Source organism: Polistes fuscatus, unplaced genomic scaffold, assembly GCF_010416935.1.
Source record: "Polistes fuscatus isolate 324 unplaced genomic scaffold, CU_Pfus_HIC Scaffold25, whole genome shotgun sequence".
Taxonomy (NCBI): Eukaryota; Metazoa; Arthropoda; class Insecta; order Hymenoptera; family Vespidae; genus Polistes; species Polistes fuscatus.
Window position 1 is genome coordinate 1,123,915 of NW_025113102.1, and position 26,694 is coordinate 1,150,608.

The 26,694-nt window shown below is 29.0% G+C and overlaps 3 protein-coding genes across 7 annotated transcripts; 2 read left to right on the plus strand and 1 right to left on the minus strand.

Moving 5' to 3' along the window:
• The first annotated feature begins 546 nt into the window (after positions 1-546).
• LOC122518488 (DDB1- and CUL4-associated factor 11) lies at positions 547-4,789 on the plus strand. 2 transcript variants are annotated; one of them, XM_043637445.1, is made up of 10 exons: positions 547-934; positions 1,653-1,761; positions 1,838-2,084; positions 2,154-2,300; positions 2,383-2,564; positions 2,670-2,762; positions 2,837-3,083; positions 3,335-3,490; positions 3,588-3,694; positions 3,777-4,789. In XM_043637445.1, the coding sequence occupies exons 1-10, from the start codon at positions 855-857 to the stop codon at positions 3,930-3,932; spliced, it is 1,524 nt and encodes a 507-aa protein (XP_043493380.1). In that variant the 5' UTR covers positions 547-854; the 3' UTR covers positions 3,933-4,789. The 2 variants fall into 2 exon arrangements, with proteins under 2 accessions (XP_043493380.1, XP_043493379.1); XM_043637444.1 differs by lacking the exon at positions 547-934 and adding an exon at positions 1,211-1,467.
• A 2,346-nt stretch (positions 4,790-7,135) lies between these two features.
• Positions 7,136-17,651, plus strand: LOC122518525. Of its 3 annotated transcripts, XM_043637503.1 has the most exons (9): positions 7,136-7,160; positions 9,629-9,726; positions 11,232-11,360; positions 14,092-14,289; positions 15,247-15,354; positions 15,486-15,702; positions 15,811-16,051; positions 16,129-16,325; positions 16,412-17,651. In XM_043637503.1, exons 3-9 carry the CDS (start codon positions 11,241-11,243, stop codon positions 16,555-16,557), a joined length of 1,227 nt encoding a protein of 408 aa, XP_043493438.1. In that variant the 5' UTR covers positions 7,136-7,160; positions 9,629-9,726; positions 11,232-11,240; the 3' UTR covers positions 16,558-17,651. The 3 variants fall into 3 exon arrangements, with proteins under 3 accessions (XP_043493438.1, XP_043493436.1, XP_043493439.1); XM_043637501.1 differs by lacking the exons at positions 7,136-7,160; positions 9,629-9,726 and adding an exon at positions 10,040-10,308; XM_043637504.1 differs by lacking the exons at positions 7,136-7,160; positions 9,629-9,726 and adding an exon at positions 10,783-10,952.
• Positions 17,652-17,986: 335 nt separating this feature from the next.
• Positions 17,987-19,963, minus strand: LOC122518526 (putative E3 ubiquitin-protein ligase UBR7). 2 transcript variants are annotated; one of them, XM_043637505.1, is made up of 7 exons: positions 19,610-19,963; positions 19,236-19,427; positions 19,013-19,162; positions 18,790-18,898; positions 18,556-18,725; positions 18,297-18,456; positions 17,987-18,218 (listed from the first exon to the last, which is right to left on the minus strand). In XM_043637505.1, the coding sequence occupies exons 1-7, from the start codon at positions 19,748-19,750 to the stop codon at positions 18,067-18,069; spliced, it is 1,074 nt and encodes a 357-aa protein (XP_043493440.1). In that variant the 5' UTR covers positions 19,751-19,963; the 3' UTR covers positions 17,987-18,066. The 2 variants fall into 2 exon arrangements, with proteins under 2 accessions (XP_043493440.1, XP_043493441.1); XM_043637506.1 differs by having other exon boundaries at positions 19,236-19,443; positions 19,610-19,735.
• Between the last annotated feature and the right edge of the window lie 6,731 nt (positions 19,964-26,694).

The window sequence follows — 26,694 nt, forward strand, 5'->3', positions numbered from 1 at the left end:
TTGTAATTTTCTGGTTTAACAAATCCCTATGGTATTGCAATAATATTATTCATATGCAAGCTAATTGTTGAAATGTTTTATTGGACTATAATTAATGACAATAGTAAATAGAGAGAATCAGGACAAATTAAATCGCAAAGTAAAGTTATTTTCGAGAGAGAAACAAAAAAAAAATAAAAAAAAAATAAAATACCGTTAATTAATCGTACGATTTGCATTTACATAAAGAAAAATTTTGTAACGTCGATATTTCTCGGTCTCGATCAAATGTCAACGTCACTTTATCGCACGTGATCAAATACGAATTTAGAATTCTTATTGCGAGGGGATTAAAACAAAACAAAAAAAAACGAAAAATGTATAGAGATAAGAAACAACAGAATATTTGAGGGCTCGTCGTAATTTCACGAGAGAAGAAAAGAAAAAAAGAAAAAAAACAAAGGTGTCATTGTAAAATATATGTACTTTGAATTAATTTCTTGTCAAAAAAAAAAAAGAAAAAGAAAAAAAGAAGAAGAAGAAAAGATTGCACATATTTATATATATATGGAAAAATAAAATGCGCGTTGCAATATGTAAAATCTAGATAGGACATATCTCTATGTGTGATAAATAAACCGTAAGAAAGATAAAAATTAATTTGTTATCGTTCCTTAAGTTTTCGAGAGAGAGTCACTATACTACTAGTACCGACTACGGCTGTTTTTTTACCTCCCTCCAATACTCTCCACCTCAGAGCCAACATCATCACTAAACCAAACCGTCAAGCTAGACTTACCATCATCACAAAACCACATTCGTAGTTATATCTTGTTTGCTTTTAAAATAGTAAATATTATTTATTTTCTCGCTGCATGGGAGGCTTCAACTCTCGTAACATGGACTTCGATCAGGACCCAACCCTGGCCGCGGTCTTACAATATTTAATACGAAGGTTTGTCGAATTACCTTTAACTTTAAAACGCGCGAGCATTGGGTTCCCCTCTAACCCCTCCTACTTTTCCTAACCTCATTTAATATGATTTCAATCAAAGTATAATATCCCCATTCGGCCAGATCACGACAACGCTTATTTCGTATACTTCATTTTTCTCTATATCGAGTTACTTCCAATTAAATCTACAATTATATCGTATTTCCGCTCTTTTTGCGTCACTTCGTACCTCGATTTCGATACTTTGACGACATCGAAGCTGTCAACGATGTAACCTCCTTATCTCGTTTCATTTCAAGGATTTTATCAGAATCGTTTGACAATAACTCTTGCTTTTATAGTTTATCTCAATTCGATAGAATAAACGAGAGAAAACGCGTTGGCTATCTTGTGTCATTTTTATTTTATTACGTTGTATATTATCCAAATATGTGGTCATTATATTCCGTCATACGTAATACGATTATTACTCTTTTTTTCTGTATAAGAGTAATCTACTTGAGCTCTTGTCATTTCTACTTAATGATAACTCTGTAATTTTCCCTTTTTTTTCCTAATATTTACTTAATTTTCTTATTATTTCAATATTTTCTATTTATATATTTAAATTCTTAAACGACCATACGCTTTAACTCGAATGGTTTATATCTTTAAAAAAAAATCTTGCATGTATATAAATCTTTATACTAAGTATTGAAATAAAATTGATTTCTTTTAGTGGACAAGTACATATCATAGCTTCGAATCATGATGATTCCGATGAAGAATATGCAGCAAACTTACTGCCACCAAAAATCATGTCTTTACCGAACACGTCAAGACTTGATGTAAGTTTCTCTATTATTTTTCTTCTCTATTATTTGTTATTATAACAAATTATTTATCTCACTTTTTAAATTGCAGCAAAGTGAAATAAGTTTAGCGACTAAGCAAGGATGTGGCCTTAGAGACAATTCGGGCAACAGAAATCTATCTATTGCATCAATGATTCAAAAGAGATCCCTTGGTTTTGGTTTTAGTATAGGTGAAAAATGTAGAATAAGCAGCAATTTCTTACCTAACAAGCCACGTCAAGTAGCAAAATATGATAGCAAAGTGTTCTGCGGTTCCTATTCGAAAGATGGAAAGTTCTTCCTTACAGCAAGTCAAGGTATACCACAATATATATAAACATCATTTAGCATATAAAATTAATATTTTCTAATATGTTTTTTCGCAGATAAACTGTTACGTCTCTACCATACTGACGATGGGAAATTTGTGGAATTTAAAAAAATTTCAGCACGCGATGTTGGCTGGAGTATCTTAGATACAGCATTTAGTCCGGATGGAAACTATATCGTGTACTCAAGTTGGTCTGAATGCTGTAAGTAATATAATATATTAGTTAAATATATTATAGTTTTAATTTTAAGCGTTAAGAATTATAACTACATTTTTTCTCTTAGTATATCTTTGTCCTGTTTATGGAGATTCTAATACGCAAGAATCATTATCATTGTGTCCTGGAGATCGAAGATTTTGTATATTCTCTTTAGTCTTCTCTAGCGATGGTAGAGAAATTTTAGGTGGTGCTAATAATGGCTATCTTTATGTATATGATAGAGAATGTCACCAACGTGCTTTCAGGGTTTGTTTATAACATATATATTATAAATGTTTAAAATATCAAATATATTTTTTATATTGTATAAGAGATAGAATTTGATTTATTCTATCTGTTATCACTTTACAGATCGAGGGTCACGATGATGATGTAAATACTGTTGCCTTTGCTGATAATACTTCTCAAATTTTGTACAGTGCAGGTGACGATGGATTGTGTAAGGTAAAGTTATTATAAATAGTTTAAAAAAGTAATTTTTCTATGTATTATTTGTTTAATCCAATATTATGATTTAGGTATGGGATAGGAGAACGCTTAGTGAAACAGATCCACATCCAGTTGGTGTATTAGCTGGTCATATGGATGGTATTACATATATTGACCCACGTGGAGATGGTAGATATTTGGTTACAAATAGCAAAGACCAAACAATCAAATTATGGGATGTTCGTGCATTCTCTGACCATAATGCTGAACAGAATACACGTAATGCAGTTGCGAATCAAAATTGGGATTACAGATGGCAAAGAGTACCCAGAAGATGTAAGGATAATACAAGTTGTTATTTATAATTAATTAATGGTGTTAACTAATGGTATTAAGCCTAATTATCAAGGAAATTTATTTTAAATATGGAAAGTTAATTATTGATCAAGTGCTTTAATAATAAGATATTTTAAAAATTGTAAAAATAGAGTTAATCGATTTGATTTGTAAACAACTTATATCACTTGTTACATCAATTTTATAATTACATCTAATATATTACTATATGATTGTCAATGTTGTTGCAGTATACAAAGCTAAAAACATGTTAGAAGGTGACACCAGTATCATGACATATCGTGGCCATTATGTTCTTCAAACCTTGATACGTTGCCATTTTTCTCCTTCTACTACAACAGGTCAAAGATACATTTATACAGGATGTGCTTCGGGCAGAGTTATAAGTAATCTTTTTTGATATATTAAAATTATTAGCAATATATCAGTTTACATGGATTGATTATATCGAATTTTTCATTTTTGTGTCTTTCTTTTTTGTAGTATATGACGTTTTAACTGGACAGATAGTTAATACATTATTGGGTCATAAAAAATGTGTACGTGATGTAAGCTGGCATCCATTTCATCAAGAAATTGTTTCAACTTCGGTAAAAATAATATGAATTCTTTTTTTAAATATGTATAACAGAAACAAATTTTGATTAATTTATATGATGCTTTTATTTTTAGTGGGATGGTGCGGTAATTAGTTGGCGATATTCAGGCAAAACTGGATTTTATCACTTTGAATCTGAAGATGAAAATGATACGGAAACGGCACCACGTACGCTCAGACGAAGTCAACGTATCGCTGCACAAAGAGCAAAACATGCAACTACTTGCTGAAAAGGACCGTGAGAGTAAATATTTCTTGAAGATGATGCAGCCTTTTGTTTAAAGTTAGTGTTACTGAAGTTAATGAAAATTGCCATATTTGTGGCCGAGACTGTTCTTCTATCTATGAGAGTAAATTTTATACAAGACTGAACGAAAGATATTTGTGTTTGTGATCAGCGTTGTGAACAAGGTCTTATGATTTCTATGACATATTATTCTCTATTTCGAGAAGTCGTCCGTATCTCGCTAAAATGAGCTTCCGTTTCTATGCCGCTTATATAAAAATTTTCTATCCTGAAAAGTAAAATCATACGTTGCACCATAAGACAAAAATATTATATAATAATAATAATATATATAAAATACTGTTACACACACAGTAAGAACAAAACGTAATACATCGTTTACAGTTGTAGCTCTTTGAATATTTCTGCTGGTAATTATAACAGTAGATAAAGTCAAAAAAATAAAAATCATGATTTTATAATTTATTTTCTATTTTAAATTAAATTTATTAATATTTAAAAAAATATATGATTTTACAATTTATTTTATAATATAAAATAATTACCAGCACATATATTTGCAGCTTTGGGCCTTGTTTTTATCAATTTCAAGTTTAATATTTGATCCAATGAATATTCTTTAAACATGTTACTTTTTCACACATAAAATAAGATAATAGCAAAAAAAAATTAAAGTAAATAAATGTATCCGGTGCATAGATAAAATCAATTGTTAAAAATTGACCGGTATTGATTTTAATAAGTCTGTGATTATATACCAACGTGACATAGTGTGTGACATAAGTTACAAATGAAAATTATTCAATTAATTACAATAAAGTCTGTAATCTAAATTGCTAATATTTCGTAAGATTATATTTCTTTTTTTCCTTATTTCGGCCATAAAAAGTATTTGCACATTTATATAATTTAATACCTGTTTGTTTGAATTGCATTTTATCTATCACGTAAGTACGTATATATATATATATACAGACTAACGTGTTCTATTAAAAGCAATGAATGCATATATAAAAAAAAATATGCATTCTCGACTGAATTCTCACGTGGTTTTCTAATTTTTACTTATATACATCACCGTTGTGATAATGAAGATCTAGTTTTAAATGATGAACATTATCATAGGTATACAACGCATTAGAAATTGTAAGATAAGAACAAATTATTTGTTTCTAGATTTTATGAGTGTATGGCAAAGTAATATGTAAACGTGGTCTATTTTTTTTCTTTTTTCGTTCCAATTTAACTTTTTCCATTCAATAAGTAGATTATATCTACTTAATATTGTTTTACGAACGGTGTATAACTATTTTTATTTTTTAGAAGATAATATATAATAAGTTGTTAGAAACTGTATTGAAATTCGTATAATTATTTTCTTTGGTAAAGAAAAAACATTCGTAAGAATCTATCAAATGAATATTCATATATATTTCGCGTATTTAAATGTAAATTATAATTTTTTCTTATTTTCCTTGTAACTTAAACGAAGATCTTTGATAATGATTCAAGGCGAATAATCATAAGTTTCAAATTAATCAAACAGATCATGGGGTGAGTGGGATAGAATAATATTCTTATTTTTCACACATGAAGACGTCCTTGTGTTTTTTTTCTTACCTATGTTCTTTTTCACTTTACCAAGGTTTGGAGGATATCATTTATAAGAACATTTGTAATCTCCTCCTCTTGTGATTCGTGTACATGATGCATAAATATGGTGCAACATCTAAGCAGTGTACATATGTAGACTATATAGTGTATGAATAAAAATATGAACAAGAATTTCATAAAAGGCTATTTTTCATAACGATCTACTATCTTATTCCAATATGGTGTTTTTTTACTTCCCCTTTTATGGATTCAACTCACTTCTCTACGAATACCTTTTCATCACACTTATTCAAAAACTATTACAAAGATTACGTTTTTTAATTGTTTTTTTAGAGTCATCAGTACGATTTTTTTTTCTTTTTTTTTTTTTTAAACAGATAACTCATCCATTTTATTAAACGTGCCCACGTTGGCTTAACTTTAATGATTGAACCGAAACTAATAATCCAACGTAACTAGGCCATTGATTATTTTATTCTAATATATTAATTTGATTTAATGACAAAAAATTAATGCAATTTTCATTCTCCAGACATAATAAATATACCTTGAATAACATAATACAGTGAAATGTTAAAGGTGGAAGCATATAAAAGTCCAATCTATTAGATCATATGGAAGCCATATATATATACAGAAGGATTTAATTCGTTTAATGGCATAGAATGGAAAATCTAGAAGCCATATAATTTTGTAAAAAGTAGTATAATGCATTTATCGATATAAGTCGATTTATTCTCACAAACAAATAGAATATTATTTTAATGAATTCGTATTAGCGATATCTTGAATTCAATCGGTTAAAAATAATTGTTGTTTTTTCCTACACATATAACAAGATGTATGCAATCGATATTACCTTAACGGATTGCTAATCGGTAATAATTCATAATAGGATGTATATTAATTAATGTAACTGTCAATTAAACATCGCTTATATCGTTAGAAGAGTTTTTGTCATTAGTGAGATAAAAAGCAGGTCAATGTCATTGTAAACATTGTTTTAAGTAACTATTTGAGTGTGAGAAGATATGTTGATCTATTCTTTCTTTATAAAAGTACTGATTTTTTTAAGGATAAATAATTAGGTTTTATGGTATCCTAGATTTAAAATAATAATAGTAATAAATAACATTCATATTTTTTCATTTAACATGCACACTCATACACATATACATACGACAATTTTAATTTGTACATTTAAATTTGTAAGAGGAAAAAAAAAATAAAAAAGAAAATAAATAAAAGATAAAAGTTGAGTCATTCTTTAAAATACATTTTAAAAGATCTTAACATATATTTATTACTATTTTAGCCAATAAGATTATTTTTTAGCCAATAAGAGCTCTTATTTCTGCAAATGTGCATTAATAGTTAGAGAGAAGTTTGTTTTATTTTTATTTTTATTTTTTTGTTTACCTCGAACGATATCTCGAACGATAGTAGCACTCTTTCAACGTCAACGTCGTGTGACTAAAAGAAAAAAAAAGAAAAAAAAACAGATCGAAGATAGAATTGAAAGAAAATGTAAGAAGAGTTAGATCCATAAATCAGTAGGAATCCGAAATGAAAACGTTCACCACTCAAGGGAGATAAAGTATGTATCCTTAGCTGCGTAACGCTTTCGATATTATCATCCTTGACCCTTCCTTGCTATGAAATCAATCGTTAAAATCGTTCCACTAATGAGGATAATGCACTATAAGTTTCATAAGTATCGGTAACTAACGAGCACCTTAACAGTTCTTGATTCAAGTATTTAACCGTTTGAATATACACATGTTACTATTTTTTGTCCTCCACTTCGATGTGTTGAACTTCATAGATTGCGTTCAATCTTGAACCCATATAAAAATCATCCGATTCTTGGATGTTCAACGAGATATCAACGAGATCAACGGTAACATTTAATTATTCAAATTTATATTTTTAAACCCTTTTATCGAGAGAGAAGAAAAAGAATAAGATAAAAAGACTAAATTCTTATAATTAAGCATTAAAAGTTATTTCGAATACAATAATATTATATTTAATCCCATGATAACCCTGGTTTGAATTTATTTTTTAATCTCGAGATATAACTTTGCTTAATTTACCGGACGCTTTTCTTAATAGATTATTTAAACGCGTTTGTTTGAGATATAAATATACATACACGTTTCACAAGTCGAACAAGTTTTAGTATTTTAAAAAAAAGAATCAGAGTAATAAATAAAACGACAGATAAATGACAAGAGAATAGATATCGATAGGCAGAATGTTTCGAAGCAACAGGAGTGCATTCTCTCTCTGTTTCTATCTCTTTTATCTTTCCCGTGCATACCTAATGTGAAGGTTTCAGTAGTCACACTCTAATTTTAGTCAGCCACATCGCGTGTAATTTCCTTGCTTCATTTTATATGATTAATATTGATACAAACGAATCTATTGTTTCATTTCTAATCTTAAAACGAAACACCATAAATTACCCCATTCATTGTAGATAATTTATTGAGACTAATAACACAGTTTATGTTTACTATCGTTACCCCTAGGATCTCTAAACTATTATGGTATAGAAAATAAAGTGCATTGTAAATTGATATGCATTGGGTTCTCGTTGTTTTTTGATTTATCTGTCTAACAATATTTTGTTTTAATTCTAGTGAGATTAGGTTGATCTGATGAATACAATGAATTGAAATGAAATAATGAATAAATGAAAATGAAAATGAAAATGAAATGAATGAAAAAACAAAAACGATACACTGAAATGTTATATTGAGTTTAAATAGGTCAAAGGGTATTTTTTGTCCCTACTGGAATATTTTAAAGTCGTCTATCATTGGCGTCAGCCCTTTTAAGTAGGGATAAATATGATTGTTAAGTTTTTCGATGCATATAGCAAAGATGTTGTTCAAGGAACGATTTTTCACTTGTCATCTATTAGAAATTTTTAATTGGAAAGAATACTGATAGACCAGTACCCTGTTTTAATACCATTTTATAACAAATCTTCATTTTCTTTAGAATTATTTGATTGTACAATGGTAAGAGACATTTCAAGTAATAATTATACATCATTTGATATATGCATCGAATCTCGGAGTATCTTTATTTAGAGATTATGCTCTAACAACGCCAATTAATGAAATATTTTCCTTATTATTTCAATCTTTATGATATTTTTAATTATTAGAATCTTTGACATGGATACTGCATTGGTCGCGTTGATAGTATCATCGTTCAATAATTACGGTTTGTTTTTTACTCGCGTTACACATTTTAATCCCTATTTATCATAATAATTAAAAGACACTTGGGTGTTTGTTTCAGCAAGATATTTTGCTCGTTGTTTCAGATCATTAAGTTGTCGGTGTATTCTTAATTGAGATCAGTTGGTTTGATACCGATCCTTGCGATACTTCGTGATGTTGATAAATTGGATCTCAAATTTCGTGAAGAAATTTTCCTTGTAATTTTCTATCAATTAAATATGATTCTAACATTTGAATTATACCAATATCAATGTTTTTCTCTAGTTAGTTTACGTATCAGTGCACTATGGTTAATGCAATAGAATGCTTTTGAGAAATCTAACGCAATAAGCGTGGTAGGTTTCCCTTTCTTCTATCGATTTTTGAATGAAGTGTATCGTTCTGGTGAGTTGGCTGCAGGTACCAAGTCCTGGTTCGAATCCGTGTTGAAACCAACAGTTAAATTTCAATGACAAATATTTATAACAATCTATTTTAATGATAAAATACTCGTATAGAGGATATTACTTTTGAACAATAAAAAAATCTTATTAAGATATAAATCGCGCGGTAAAAAAAAAACTACCTGGTACGAAGAATAATATATTTTACATATATAGATGAAACAATCTTACGATAGTAATTATAGAATTTCTCGGAAGTGGCGCGCCTACAGATGAAAATAAAAAAATAACAAATCTCAAATCCGATAAGTTCGATAATAATCAATAGACGGTTCGGTTAGGTAATTCGATATTACGTGATGGTTCACCACAATAGCTAATAGAAGGAACGAGATTCTAATTTCTATCCAATTTAATATCGATAGAACATGGGCGTTAGTTGACGGAAATTTAGCGGGAAATCTGACGAAGGCGAGTTATTTCAAAATGAAATTGTTGATGAAAGGACAAGGAGAAGAAGAGGGTGAGTTCCACGTTCGTTATCCATTAATATCGATTGATATGAGATAATTGTACGATTAATAGGAAATGAAATGAGCCATTAATTATAATTAACATTAACATTTACGAATTAATATTGTCGGTTAAACATTCCTCCATATTTTTATACATTAGTTTTTTCTTTTGTTTGTTTGTTTTTTTTCATTAATTTCGTAAAAACCCTTGCCAAAGATCATTGTCTTTGATTTCTTGGAGTATGAACGTATGCACACGTGTAAATATCAAGGTTATCCCAACGAGCTAGTATAGGCAGAATTCTTTATTCTTACCTGGTTGGAATGTTTGCGTCGTTGTTAGTTGCGCCGTGGAAGTCGACATAAGTCGATGGAACATAGATTACACGCTTAGTTGTTTTCCTAGAGTAGAAACAGCAACCAGTCGACAGTCGCGAAACTATCATCGTCGTTGTTCCTTCTTATTTTCAAATTGTCCCGATCTTTTTTTTTTTTCAGTGAAATTTTTGGAAACACCGAGACAATTTAAATATCCGACTAATCGAAAGATTTATTTTCCTATCTGCGTTTAGGGAATTATTTTGCAAACGGTAAATATAGAAATAAAAACGCGTTTCATACGAATTTTATTTTTTGCCCCCCCCCTCTATAAAAAATTATCAAAATGATGTCAAAGGTTTTTTTCATTATTTGTCAAAAGTTTTCAACGACACGTGACTCGACAGACCGATCGGTCGATGTAACTTTCATTTATTTTTTTAAATAAAAATAAATTAATCGTTATAAATGTGTATTGTCTAATTGTAAATGAAATTTTGTAAAATATAAAGTGTGCCAAAGACTCTCATTCATAGTTTCACGACTGCTGTTCTTGCGTGCTCGATATCTTATTATTAGAAGCCTGAAAAATCGATCGCATCGATTTTTCTCCGCGTTTACAACCGTTATTTTTTTTAATTTTTATTTTTTAATTTAATCAATATTTAAATATCATATAATTATTTTGTCGAAAAGAAATTCGATTAATTTCATTGAATATTGAAAAGATTAAAAAAAGCAAACAGTAACGTCTTGTGTATTGTTGATATTTTCGAAAAAAGTGAAACCTCATTTGATAAATGAAATGCAAACAAATGTTTTATTTAATCAAGTCAAAGATGCGACGTAACTGTTCCCATTTATTATGAAAAATTGAGAAAAAGAAAAGGGAGCTTCGATCGATAATAAGCAGCAGGTTGCGTGTTTATCGGCTTATATTTTTTTTTGGTGTATAATATAGTATATCAGATTATCTATGAAGTATTATTACACGTGATACAATTTCTTTACTTTGAAGTCAGACGCAAAATATTTAAAAAAAGAAAGAAAGAAATTATTAGCAAATTTTGATTAGCAAATCTTGCAATAAATTAACTTAATGCAAAATGCAATTTAATTAACGATTATAACATGAGATAAAGAAAAGAACATTAATGAAAATATTTCAAACATTTCTTCTATACAATTATTTCAGATCTTAGAAATGACAACGACTATGGAACAACCACATGAAAACGGAAAGGAAACGAAAGATATTGGAAGAAGAAATGCTGTACCGATCATTCACGTTAGAGGAACTTACTATGATATCGGATTTGACATTGTAAGCTCTTTTTTCATTTATTTTCGACGTAATATATATATATATATATATATGCTTATTAAGTTCGATTATAGTGTTTAATTTATTTTTTAATAATATATTGTAAATATATATTACAATTAATGCTTATTTTTTATTTTTTTTTTTAATTTTCTTATCTTTCTCACTTTAAAAACGAGTTTATTAGTACGAACGAACTTATATAAATTTTTACATTCGTTAGTAGTATTCGTGCATATTTTATAATATGAATAAGTCTTAGAGTTGGCATAGTGCATAATTAAATTCTATGTTAATCGTATAAGACTACTTTCACGACCGCAAAGTCGAGTTTATATAATATATTATTATTACACAATAATGCAATTTTAAATAGGAAGAAAGAAATATAAAAAATGAAGAAAAAAAGAAAAATATGAGATCAAAAAAAATTATTAGAAATTATTCTATTGTTGTATTATGTATATATCAAAGGGTGATCAATTTTATTTCATATGCGATTAATTTTTTGTCCGAAAAAGTGTGTCACGATTAATCTATTAAAATCTTATTTAACACATTCGAACACGTGCCTCGTGAACTAATATATGACAATAGAGAAAAATGTACTTAGTCAACGTAATATTTTATTATTATTTGTAATTATGAAGTAATGAATAATTAATTAGTAGGAAGTCTGCGTACGCATATCTCCATCCAAGCGTTGAATAAAAATCACGATAACTAATTTTCAGTATGCAAATCAGTAAATAGATATAAAAACAGATTAACATAAGTATGTAAATCCAAAACCAAAGTAGATTTATTTCGTTTCATTTATTGCTACAGCGAAACCATTAGATTGCGTGTAATTTAGTTTTTTAATTATCTTCAAATTCCTCTGAAATTTATCCAAGATGAATATTCAGCAGATACGATTATTAAATTCATTTACGATTGTGTTTCGCAAGACGAGCTACAAATTTTTATTTGATAATCGATAAACGATAACTTGTAATACGAACAATACGAAAAGTAAAGTACGAATTGAATTTTTCCATTTTTTACTCTTAGTATTTTATATATTCTAAATATCAGTATTTATATTTGAAAATAAATAGTTGCGAAACGAATTATTCGATTCTCCATTATGCATTTCATATGACGAAATTTGTTTAAATATACGACTGCAATAGATTACTTAAACGAATTATGCACGCAAACCAAGATTGCACTGTATTGAAATACTTCTCATGATTGATGTATTTCGAAAAGTTCTTTGGCTTATACGATTAAATGAATTTGCAGAGAAACAAATAGAGAATTTTCTATTTTAAATATATCAGAAATTATTTCATCTCGGTTAAGATCGATCAAAAATTACTTCACGACGTGTTGACCACCCTTGGTATATATATAATATTCACTTATTGTCACTTAAAGATAAATATTATTTTTTAAAAAAAGAAGAAAAAAAAGATTAATCGGATTTAATCGAAGCAATTTCCCGATACCCGATTGATTACTTCATTTTAATTCGCTATAACTAATTTATTGGACACAATATGTACGTTGCATAAAATATTATGTAACTATTAATGACAAGGTGCATTAGATTTTTCCTTATCAGGTACGACAAATAACAGTACGATGGCAAGAAAATCAAAATAATACGAACGATTGAGTTAATCGTGGAAAGGGAAATTTCTTGTCATACGTCACATAGATAGAAAAATCAATCAAGTATGAAAAATTGATTGTCGATTAAGATAATAAATCATAAAGACTAATCGTTAAATAAACGATTTGGTTCAATTGAAAATAAAAAGAATTCATTTTCAATTATATGTAAACGTGTTAGTGTCCTTTTTGTGTCTATGTATGCGTGCGTGTAATATATTGCGGGTGTATGTTTATGTTGAAATAAATTCTAGAATTCCATGATCTCATTTCTATCTGATATTCGTCGCAATATTTTTATTACAAAATCTTTCTTACGTTTTTATATAAGACAAAGATTTATTTTAAAAAATCGATTAACGACAAAACCAACTCGTATATAAAATTACATTTTGAAGACAATTTATCTTTGATAAATTATCACATTTGTTTTTAATAATAAAATAAGAATTGTTATTGTTCTACGATATTACCTAATGTTGGTCCCTTTTTTTTTTGCATTAGTGTCTGAGGATTTTATATCGCTATTTGTTCATCGAAAAACATCGTATTTTACTTCTTGTCTGTGTTTAGAATGCGATTTTATTGCAGTAACCGATTAGATAGCACTGATCACTACTATTACATAATACTTCTTTGTAGAAATTTTACGATACAATAACTTTAGATGATATATGTAATACTGCTTAGATCGTAATGCTAAAAAGAAAACATTAAAATACCGGATTTGCAAGTTAATAGAGTTTTAATGACGTGCTTACGATTATAAAGAAGTGTGTTACGATCAATGATCTCCTTATATTATTATCATATATAGTAATTCAGATGCTATCTTATCATTAGTGTTCTATCAACATAAATAGCAACATTTGTCTAATATTTTTACGTTTAATATATATATTGACTAAATTTAAACAAAATTAATTTTTCTTTAAAAAACATTATACGAGATCAGAAGAAGTAATTTACGATTTATACTAAAACAAAGTGCATTTAAATTTTAATCCAGCATCGATATATTCGTCTGCCTGTTTTATTTCATTACTTTTCTTTCTTTCTTCTCCTATTTTAGGGACGTACCTTCGGCAAATTAATTCAAGATTACATCGAAGCTTACAAACCGCTCAATGAAATTTATATCAAATTATTTAATACCGATGAAGGTAGAAAGATCTACGAGGAAACTTTGCAATGCGTGAAGAAACAATTTCCTCAATATATCAAAGAAATTCAGGGTACAGCGGACGGTGCCAATGTTCCTTTTACCAAGGTGATTTTAAACAAAAACGTTCACCTTTTTATGTTTTTTTAGACTCTGATTAGAATACACAGGATGGATCAGGTAACGTTAGCACTTCAAATATCTTTGTTGTTTGTAAAGATACATCAAATGTCTTAGAAAAAAAGGGTTGAATAATTCTGACTGCTTCTAAAAAATATCATAATTATTTCAATTTTTTTTTAAATGGAATTACCCTATTTTTTAAAATCTCACAATGCTAGTTCCTTTTATTAAGAATTCAATGACTATAATTACAAAGAAAACGTATAAGATTGAAAATATGAATGAGATTTGTTCTGAATGTAATGTAACGTAATACGAATTCTGGCCCGTTATAAATTTCATCCGTTACATATGGAATTACACGGAAATAATTTGCAAAATCGAATTAATTTGTTATCGTTTATTTTTTAATTTCTAATTTCCTGTTTAAGGACGAAGCAATAATATTCAATAATCGTGGCTTAAATAATCTACGTAATGCCCATTTTTGTTAAACAATAAAGATATTTCAGGTGCTAATGTTAAGTAATACAACTTGTATAATAAACGGGTATTACAATGCAAAATATTCTATATAGAATACTTGCAGTAATACATTGCTCATTATATCTAAAAAAAACATTATACTAATTGCTTTTCCTTTTGTTTGTTTCCTTGTTATCACGTAGCTTACAAAAAAAAAACTCTGCAATCTAATTATAAAAAAAGAGAAAATTAAAAAAAAAGAAATAGATGCATTTTCAATTTAATTATTAAAATTAAAAATTTTAATTGCTAATCAATTATCAGGAAGAGACAATGAACTATAGTCGATCTAATCAACATAATTGCTCTTACATTTTTATTTTCTTTGCGTGTTTTATGTAAATTATCTTGCGTAGGTAGTTTCTCGTTACCCTACTAAGGATCTTAAATATTTATGCTAATTATTTATCATTGTAGTTGTTCTTAATGCATCTAGATGACATTTTGCCAAATGTCATTGGTGAAACACCTGGAAATACCCTACCTGTTGGGTGTTCTACAATAATTTGCAATCAACCAGGACAAGTAAGAAGAAAAAAGTATTGTTATTATTGGTATTTTTTTTTTCCTTATTATTTTTTATATAATTCTTCGTATATTATCATCGATGTTACTCGTCAAAGTTAAATGGAAAATTGTTTGTGAAAAATGTACAGCAAATCATTGGACATAATGAGGATGCCTTGAGCGAAACTTTGAATCATTGGTATCTCGTAAACGCCCATGTTATCGAAAATGGTTACAAAGAAGAAAAATTTATTTCATTGTGCTATGCTGGATTTTTACCAGGATATACCATGGGTTATAACCATCATGGTTTAATTTTTACTATTAATACTCTCAGCGCAGCTACTCTTAGATCTGGCAAAACACGTACGAGTATAATTTATTATCTAAATATCAATATTTTATATTTGAAATGTTATAAAAGAGAATGAAAAATGGATCATTTTTTAAATAGTTTAATGATACTTATTATAGCACGTTATTTCATTACTCGCGCACTTCTCGCTGTTGAAAATTATGTAGAAGCTCAAAAAGTATTAAGAAACGAAGGTTACGGCGCGGCAGAAGGGTTTTCGGTAAATATGACTTTTCTTAAACAAGAAGGTGATAGAATGTTTCATAACGCTGAAGTTGGACCTACCGAAGCCAATGGAACTCAATCACAGCTTAGTATGTTAACTGCAAGTCCGGGTGAACATATTTTTCACTGTAACAAGTAAGGATTTACTTGTCGAAATTTTGATTAAATAATTATAACGAATGGCACTGAATTTCCATAACGATTTATTTCAGATACTTACGATTGAAAATTCCGGAAGTAACAGGTTTGATAATAGATAGTAGTATACACAGAATGCAAGCAATTTGCAAACATCCACCACCTAAGTGTCTTCAAGATGTTATAGAAATTCTTAGCGACCAAACAGATTGCGAGTTTAGAGTTTATCAAGATATAAATCCTGACGATTATATAAAAACGATCGCTACTGGTAAATCTCTTTGATATTACACCTACATAATTACATATTTCTTTATAATCATTTATCTTTGTAATATTTTGATTATTTTTTTTCAGGAATTTTTGACTGTATTGAAAAAACGTGGTCTATTTATACAGACAAACCAAATTGTAACGATCCGATAATAGTCTTGCCTTTAGAATTACATAATAAAAATGATTTTATATGTACAAAAGTAACATGTAAAATACAAAATAATTAGCGTGAATGATGAGAAAATTAATAGACAAAGATATCTAATGCTATATTCTAATATGCTATATTATAACAATTAATATTAATTAGAAAATCTTGCCTTTTCTTCGTTTATCCTAAAGTCATATTCCACTTTTTATCTGATTCGAAACGAAATTATTAGATTATTGAAAATTATTTAAATATTAATCAAATTATTGATAGTTAATCAAATGTTTAAAGAAGATCTTGCGATTTGAAAAAGCTTGCTAAATAATTACAAAATTATGAATTGTTAATAAAGATTCGTTTAAATATTAATAAACTTGTTGACAATTAATCAATCATTTAACACAGTTTTTCGTCTGTTTCACATCGTCAACCACAACGAGAATTCAACTAACACGTATAATTAATAAACAATTAATTTAAATATTAAATAGAATTTAGAAAATAAATCAACTGTTTATGAAAAATCCGTTAATGATTTGATAACAAACTTGTAGAAAAAACGGTAAGAGAAAGAGAATTCAATTTGATTAACGAACAATAATATAATTAATAATTAATAATTACAAATAATTAATATAAATTCGTTGGAATGTTAAAACGAATAATATTCTTACAGGACACGCGTTAAATCCGACTAGTTTACGATACGACGACTAAACTGTAACTGTTTCGTGTATTTAAATCTCGGAGAAAGTCGATAACGATTGTTTTTTTTTTTACCAATGTTATTTTCCTTCGTAATCTTGCAAAAAGTAGACTAATGTCAACACGTTCTCGAACGAGTTTATTCTTTTATTAAATAAATCTGTGATTTTTAATTTTTTCATTATAAAACATGATTAAAATCAACGAGTGTTTACCAAAAGCGTACATTTAATTTTTTATCTTTGCAGTGAGTCGAATGATCGTCAATTTTTCCAACGAATTTATTCCTTTATAAAATCCAACTTATTATATTTTTGTTATACATATTTTTTTCCTAAAGCTTAGTCGAAGAAGCATTCACTGTATAAAAAAATATCTTTTCCCTAACGTTTTCTCAAAAAATCAATGAACGAGTCTATGTATTTTTTCATTTACAAAAAGTAATAAATAATATTTATACGCGAACCTATAACTATCTCTATATTTGTAAATCTGTGTAATCTCCTACATTAAGTGGTAGTGATTGATGAACAAACTAGTCGTTACGGTAAATTATCATTTAAAGATTTCGAACGAATAATCTTTAAATAATTATCTATTACTGTTTTTTGTTTTACTGCCTTCCTCATTGTCCAATCAATATAGTTTAAAATTAAATGAATAAAATCACATTACACTAATATCTTTATGATACTGTTTAAAATAAGGAAAAGAAGAATCTTTTGCTTTTAGTAGAAAACAAAAAGATTATTATTTATTAATTATATTTCTTTTGACAGAAATCTTCTGACAATCATTATATTTTCTAAAGATATCTCTTACGTTTAATAAGAAAGTTAAAAATCTTGTTGATTCAATCGTTAAATAAAAATTGTCCACTTTAACGACAATATGTTGGAACTACAACTTTTGGACGTTTTTTTGACTCCATTTCTGAAAAAAATTCCTTAATGTCTTCCTCTCGAACAACCTTTTTATTTTTCGCAAATTTTTGTAAATACTCTTTGAGTCTTTCTTTCAAATTGTTGTATTCTGTTGGCATTATATTATGTACAGTATATTACTTTGACTATATAAAGTATAACGATAAGTACAATCAATTTTATTTACCTTCAATTGCAGTTAACTGCTGTACATGATCCAAAGATGCTAGAGCTTTCATACCTTTTTCATATTGTGATTCTCGTTTAGTTATTTTACCTGCTTCTTCATAAGCTTGCACACTATCTTTTGGATCCAATAAAAATAATATACCCTGTTCTTTATATATCTGTTTAAAAATATTATAAGTAAACTATTATATATAAATATATCTTAATAATCTAATACTTTTTTATAATAGCATCTGGAGGTAATAAAAATACTATGCCTTTTTACATGATTCACAACTACATAGAGAAGTTCTCCAGCCCTCTAACCAAAAACAACTACCTTTTATTTCTGATACATTTTTTTGAGGCATTGTACATTCATTTGGGAGGCTTTCAACGTTCAATATTTTCTCCCCATTTTTGTAAGATGCAGTAGAATTGTGCATTGCTAGAATGATACATGTTTCAGTTATTAATTGTAAACTATAAAATATAAACTATTATTGATTTACTTGAATATTTTGTAGCATATTTCCAAAGAAAGTCATGCTTTTCCATGCAAGCAGCACATATCATCTCTGCATATGCATCATCTCCTGGTACATCTTTACATCCAAGATGCTAGAAAGTACAAATATCAAATCACTGCTATAGATTGGTAAAGAATCGGCAAGAATATATTAATATAATATAAGTATGTTATATTATATTTATTATATTAACAATGTCCACAACCTTCGAATGATACCAATCTTCACATATTACACATTGTAACATTTCGTCATTATTTTCATTCTCAGGATCCGGATAGGGTCTTGCACAGGTACAATAAACACCATCAAAATTTTGATTATACATGTTTTCAATATTTGTTGCATTTTTGGACTGGTAAAAAGAAAATATAATTGCTACATGTTTCTCATCGTTCTTTTAGTATAATGCATTATGAATCTTATACCTTCTCTAAATTACATTCCTTGTTTCCAAATTTAGAATTTCCACAATCGCATCTAAAATTTCTTTTAGTATACAATTCAACAAGTTCATGTCCTTCATGACAATGAAAACTGCATGCAAGACAAACACCTGCACGTATATTCATTTTCGAGTAGCACGTTTTACAAGCATATAATGCCTGTCTGATATATCCCTGTAATCTCGAACTTCTGTAATGTGGCGTATCTTACAATACTCTATTTTTTTTTATTTTTCTAATAATGCAATTCTAAAACGCTATATAATAAAGATCTCGAAATATATAAATGTATAAATATATATCATTATATTCCTACAAAACTCCAAATGTTAATTTGACAACTGTTATTATCATACCTTGTTATAAGTACAATTTCTATCATCGGATGCACCTAAAACTGCATAAGCATTTTCTTCCAGTTGACTTTCCTCTTGAAGAACATCAAGCATCGTTACAGAATTATCTTCCTCTAAATTCTCAACAAGTTTATCGGCCATTTTATATATTAGGTTATTAAACGTGTCTTATATTAATTTTATATCAACAAGCAAATATTATTAATTTAATAGTACTGGTTAATAAAAAACAAATTGAGTTTTAAAAAACCCTATCGCAAATCATCACTGGCAAATTTAAATGTACTTTATCATTATCCGTAGTTAATTGAGACGCCAATGAGTAGCAACATAAATCCTTAAATATTTTTGAATGTATAGAGTATATATATATATATATATATATATATATATAAATATATATGTAACATGTAAATATTGTTCAACGCCATCTACAGTCGTTTTAGTTTGTGAATGCTATCGGTATAAAAACATGCACATATTTGCAAGTAATGCAAGAGTACATCCAAGCTCACAAGTCCACCTTTCGCGTAACCAAAATCATCTTAGTTAGTACCCTGACAACTAGAGGACGAGACTAGGTATTTAAAGAGATGACGGTATAATACCATCAAAGAATACAGAATTCTTTGATAGTACATGATAGTACATGATATATTCTTTTATAGTATATATAGTATAGTAAAATATTCTAATAGAATTTTAAATAATTATAATTAATTTTTAATGTATAAAAATGTGTGTGCCTTCAGAAATGCATGTATATATGTATTTTCAATATTAGCCATGTAAAATTATGTAAGAAAATTGAAGAGGATTGAAGTTAAATCCAAAGACGATCACCTGTAACAAAAAGAAAACTATATTAATAATAAAATCAAGTCACGAAATAGCCTAACATATAAGTGGTCCAATTCACAGATGCATTTTTCATTTAAATTCCCTATTTATTTTTATCCAATCTTTATTTACCGTTTTGTAAAAAAAAATTAAATTTAAACGCGTGATTTTACATTAAAAAATATAATTAATTAAGAAACAGGAAAAGTACAAATATTATACTAAGTTGCAAATAAAAATAATATCCTATTAATTATTATAAAATACTTTTAAACTTCGTTATATAGAAAAAAAATATTGCAAATTAAATAAAATACGATCAATGTGAAAGATTTTAAAGATGAAATAAGAAAAAAAAATTACTGTAGTATTTAATGAACGTTACTCAAACTTTAAAATTTAATAATACGAGAATTTTAATATTTTTGACTCTAACTAAAAACTTGTGCATCTTTTGGACGATTTAGACACAGATTTGGTGTGTCAAGGAGATGGAATGGTCCATCATCTCCAATTACAACTACAAATTATTGACGAGCAAGCAAGTAATATAATAAAATATAAAATATGACTAGAGAACTATTCTCGATAGGTTCGAACTTGCTGTTGATCCTTTGAAAATAGCTCAATAGTCTATGTAGTTGCCCTCTTCAGCCACAATTAAGTGGGGGCCTCTTCGGCATTCGCCTCTTCGGCATTTAGCCTCTTCTTTCTTCATCCCTGAAAACTGCATTGGACATTTTCTACGTGCGAGCAAGATAACTCGTATTATGTTACTATTCTAATCCTCAATTATTAAAAAATGAATATACATTCTCTGTTCATTATAGTAAAGCTCGTGAACTATCAATGAACTTATAATTGATTGATATATACACAAGCATAATTAAATGAATGTCCAAGCAGTCAATAATCGATGACCTAATAACACATCGCACTTTTAATGTCAAAAAATAAAATAGAATTGAAATAAATAATGCAATAAATGTTATGCATTTTCTTGCAATATATTCATTTCATTCATTCGTTTTTTAAATTATATTAAATATTTCTAATTGAGAAGATCGCGATTGTGCGAAGTGCTAATATTATAATACTTAAAACTAAGTATCAAATTCATCAAAGTATTTGCGAATTTGTTCGACTCAATCTCGTTCGAGATAGAATCGAAATAGAAATGAATCTTTCAAATCGTTGCAAATCCCTTTGAATCATGATACATAATAAAGATTACAGAAAAGTCACAAAATAAATTTACAAAACAAGCATAATGGAATGAAATGATATAATTTTGTAACAGTTCTGTATAAACCAGGAGGCGGAATTTCCACTCCGGAGTGGAAGCAAGCCTAGTGCCTTTCCTGGATCCTACCTACTTAAAATTAAAGTTTTCACATTCGCTCAAAGAAGTATGCTACCTGCCTGCCAATTACCCATATTTAAAATAGCAAATACACATACATACCCACCCTCTCACTCCACGATTCTCTCACATACCACCAGGGTGCAAAAGCCTAAACTAGAGAGCATGCCCCGGGGCACCTCCGACACCCTAGTTCAAACGCGTTTTTTCTAAACTTATGGGAGTACGTACCAATGCTGTAATCGACTGTCAAGGCTAATGATTATTGCAAATATGACTAATGCAAAAATACAAGTATACACTAGTATATATTGCATACTAGTTATATACGAGTATATCATAGTTTCCACAAATAAATGCGGTAACTCTACTATTCAAAACGATTTTATTATGAAAAAAAAAAGAAAAATTATACACACACGTGATATGTAGAAGTAGTGCTCTCAGTATTAAATGATGTAATAATTAAAAAATATCGCGAAACGATGTACAATGCACACACCTAAACGCACACACAGGTGCAACGTACACGTGCAATCACTAACACAATGACAGCCGCCAATAGGGGAAACAACTTAAAACTAAACCCACACTAACTGTTTCTCACCCATACGTGTAACACCTGGGCACACGCATAGATGAGAACGCAGAAAGTATGGGGGGGAGAAACGGGAGATTAGTATATTAGAAGCTGAAAATCCTGATCTAAAAAATATGATTAAAAACACATATACATATACATAAGACATAAATACATTTTTATAAAAATTCATCTAAGCGGCTAAGGACTCTACAATTTATTTGATAAATAAAAACTTTTATTAAATTTTAATATAACTTTTAATATCTTTTAATTAATATAAAAAAAAACCTCGGACGACTCCTTTCATTAAGTTGGCTGTTCTAATAAAAGAACTGGGCTTCGAGCCACCACTTAACTGCTAGAATCTATCCGTCGCGAATGAGTTTGTCTTCTTGCTCATTTATTTATAATATCGAAGTATCGATATATCAAAATTAATCGCGATTAGATAAACTAAGTACGAAGCAATGCATGTAAGACATTTATTACATGCTTTTCTGGACGAAAACGAGTAAATAAATGCTCGATTTCACCACTACTAACCACGAACAAAACACGTAATAAAAAGAAAGTGCATTTATTAATTGCATTATTAATTAAATGAATTTAACCGGTGAGACAAGAAAACCTATCCTGAACTAATATAAAATATACAATACAATATACAATATAATATACAATTTTCATGAGTAACTCCTAGAAAGGAATTACTCATGTGCTCGTCACTAATTTATTTAAATAATTACAACCAGTAACTCGTGCCGATTAGGACCTTTCATCCTCGACATGATTGAGCACCGGAGGGACTTTAAATTTTAACTCACGGCATAAGAAGTTCTACGATGGCTCCAAAACACTCCTACTTCGCAGCAAGTATTGTAAATGCGAGTATCGAAGATCCATCGAAGATCCATCGAAGATCCATCGAAGATCCATCGAAGATCCATCGAAGATCCATCGAAGATCCATCGAAGATCCATCAAGATCCATCGAAGAATCCATCCCACATCTTTGATAAGGTAGAAAGTCAGTCGTCATATCTGTAAAATAAAATAGAACAAAATGATAAGTTATTTGCAATATAATCCAAAATCATATAAAATAAAATCGAATAAAATGTAAATAAAAATAGATACTTACAATGCATTCCAATGGGATGAAATTCCATTGCACCATGGCGATGCACCTCGCGTGAATCTAAAAACGCGGTATAAACGAAAATAAGAAACTATAGATGAGTTTCTTATCGCGAAACCGAAATTTTATTATACGGCGAACAACACTGATTCTAATTCGCGTTTGATTTTAATTTGTTTTACGCCCGATCACTGATTCTAAAACTAATTCAAAGACTGCTTTGCACACAGTCAATGCAAGTAAAAAATCTTCATTGATGCACTGATTCTAATACGCGAACAGTCTGTGCGACTGTTTAAAGATAAAAATACAACTTTACTCGAACAAACTCTAATGCAATTACTGCCTTGGTCGCAGTTAATTTAATATATAAATTTCAAAAATAGTTCGCGAACGCGACGAATTGAAATTAACGAACGAACGTGCTTCTAATCCGTGATTTTAATTATATTTAACGATACAACACTCCCGTATATTGCTTCGCGCACGATAGCAATGCACGAACACTTGCAACACTTCACAAACACAATTCACAAACACTTCCAACACTGATATATTCCCATGATGATCTGAAACAGAAATAAAAACAAAATTATGAATATCATTGTTGTAAGAAAAAATTATTATAATTATTGAGAAAGTGTTTAATAAAAATTGACTTACGTTTATTCTTCATTGATGAATGCACGATGGGTATCCTACCCTTAGGATGACGATGAGCACACGTTTAAACCGAATAAAAGAAACTTACGGAGTTTCTTAACCGAGCAAACGAAACTTTAACATGCGACGATCAACACTGACTTTATTTCCGATTCTTTTGTATTTTATTTTTACGATGCAACACACGAGTACCTCATTGCCTACGCGCTCGATTGCAATGATGTTCTGAAACAGAAAAAGAAAAAGAACAATTAATATCATCGTTATAATAAAAAACCATTAAAGTTATATAGAAACGTTTAACAGGAAAATATACTTACTTTTAGTCTTCATTGATGACTGCAGGATGGGTATCCTACCCTTAGGATGACGATGAATAAAATAAAATCAAATAAAACTCTGAAAAGCTGAAACATACTAAAAAGATTATAGAACAATATATCCTGTGAATCATTCCTGAAGGCATTGCACACTTTTAAAGATATTTTATCATAAAGAATCAATATAAATTCAAGCAATATTAATTGCCTTTATCTCACTACTTGTATAAAATTACATATAAAGTATTTAATATCAGTAAAAATTGTTAATAAAAATCGATAACGTTATATATATATAATAGTTTAATACGTCACGTCGTTAGATCTTATTGTTAGCTCGTTGAAGGAACGATCTGGAATGAACGCGTAACCGCGTCCTTCATGTCGAACGTTCGGCTGTCTTCGTTTTGTTTTCGGCTGTCTTCGTTTCTTCTGTTCTCACTTCGAGAAATTCCTGGAATATACGTACACATTCGTTATTGCCTGTAGATCGAATCTTTTGTTTTCTTATTCTCTCTCTCTCTCTCTCTCTCTCTCTCTCTCTCTCTCTCTCTCTCTGTCTCTTACTTTCGTTCTCACTCTTTGTATACATTTCTGTATGGTTTAAAAAAAAATAACGCTTACCTCGATGAATATGAAGATAAAAAAGTGTAAACACAATTGTTAGATTGAGTATATGTATTCCTGCTGGACCCTCCTAATGCTCGGTACCTAAAAAAGGAAAAAAAAAGATTACACATTAGTATAATATAAAGAAAATCAAATATATGAGTGTATGTGTACGAGCAGCCTACACTTATGTATATGCCTGTATGTGTGTATATGTGATAAAAGTCAAATTTAACACGAAATACGCGATCTTTGAATACATAATTATGAAAATAATTAATTAGAGCATCATTAGAGAAGGTAGTAATTATCGATACCATGAAAAAAGCTGTAAATTACAAGAAATATCGTTAAGTAACATTGGTGAAATTGGCGGGACGCCGAGATATATCGATGTTATATTTTCACATATATCTATCGAACTTTTCAATATTTCGTTTTGAAAACACTCATGTATGAAAATCTTGTATTTAGCTATCGTTTGATATATAACAGGAAGGTGTGAACTATTTTTTAATTACCTGATTAAACGGAATGACGCAGTACGTTGGAACATATACAGCTGACAGAAAATGGCGTTTCCTCTACCTTTCCCCTGCGCCCCCTGCCGTTGCCACTGCGTTGCCTCTGCTGCGCATCTGCTGCGCGCGGTAGTATGCGCGGTAGTCCACTTTCAAAAAAAGTAGCGAAATCCGTTGACCAATGGCTACTTGAGATTTTGCATTTTTTCAATCTATTATAGAAAAATATCGAATATTTAAAAATAGGATGTAGGAACATAACAATTGTCGAAATATATACTTTATTAATCCAAACAATCAAAATTAATCATTATAAGTCGATATCGATAGTGTTCGAGTCGATAGAAATGATATCGTAAAACAAGATCTATATATAATTGCGTAGAAAAATGCATACCAATGTACATGGAATTTTTTTCTACGCAAATATTCTTTATCCTCGACATTATCGTAATTTTTCGATTATATCATTTGGAAGTCATTTGCTAGAAGAATCTATTAGTATATAGGCAAATTATTTACGTTAGAAAATATTTTTTAATTACCTGAGATTAACGGGACGACGAAGTATCCGTGCGATCTCCACGACGGCCCAAAACGAAAAGAGCGCTGATTCGCTAATTATCTTTGGTCTTCCATTTTGGACGTAAAGTGACCAATCAGAAATTCCCAATTACCATATAGAAATGTATTTCACGCACACATACATAACTCGCCTTTCTTCATGACCACTCTAGTCAAGCTTGATATGATAATTTATTTATTAAATAAATAAAAATTTATGCTATTATTCTATTTAATGTACACGTATCTCGTTAATATTTAAAAAATAACGAAAAGAATAAAGACAATATGCACTATGATCCTTATCACACAAACAGAAAAACATACATAGTTTATTTATTACAATAATTAAATATCAATTTTATGAATTATTACAATTATCTAATTACTAATCCAATTAATAATTATTGTTATCTAATTTATTTTTCTATTAGGTGTATACGTTCCTTGGTAATATTAAAAAAATAACGAGTAAAATAAAGACA

What these genes read in the sequence shown, in the direction of transcription:
- LOC122518488 (XM_043637444.1), top strand. Translation starts at nt 1,364, where the DNA reads ATGTGGTCATTATATTCCGTCATACGTAATACGATTATTACTCTTTTT. An exon ending in TTCTACTTAATGATAACTCT is followed by an intron (nt 1,468 to 1,652) that starts GTAATTTTCCCT and finishes GATTTCTTTTAG; the next exon opens with TGGACAAGTACATATCATAG. An exon ending in CGAACACGTCAAGACTTGAT is followed by an intron (nt 1,762 to 1,837) that starts GTAAGTTTCTCT and finishes TTTAAATTGCAG; the next exon opens with CAAAGTGAAATAAGTTTAGC.
- LOC122518526 (XM_043637505.1), bottom strand. Translation starts at nt 19,750, where the DNA reads ATGGCCGATAAACTTGTTGAGAATTTAGAGGAAGATAATTCTGTAACG. An exon ending in AAGATTGGTATCATTCGAAG is followed by an intron (nt 18,899 to 19,012) that starts GTTGTGGACATT and finishes TGTACTTTCTAG; the next exon opens with CATCTTGGATGTAAAGATGT. An exon ending in GTTGTGAATCATGTAAAAAG is followed by an intron (nt 18,457 to 18,555) that starts GCATAGTATTTT and finishes ATTTTTAAACAG; the next exon opens with ATATATAAAGAACAGGGTAT.
- LOC122518525 (XM_043637503.1), top strand. Translation starts at nt 11,241, where the DNA reads ATGACAACGACTATGGAACAACCACATGAAAACGGAAAGGAAACGAAA. An exon ending in ATGATATCGGATTTGACATT is followed by an intron (nt 11,361 to 14,091) that starts GTAAGCTCTTTT and finishes CTCCTATTTTAG; the next exon opens with GGACGTACCTTCGGCAAATT. An exon ending in CCAATGTTCCTTTTACCAAG is followed by an intron (nt 14,290 to 15,246) that starts GTGATTTTAAAC and finishes TTATCATTGTAG; the next exon opens with TTGTTCTTAATGCATCTAGA.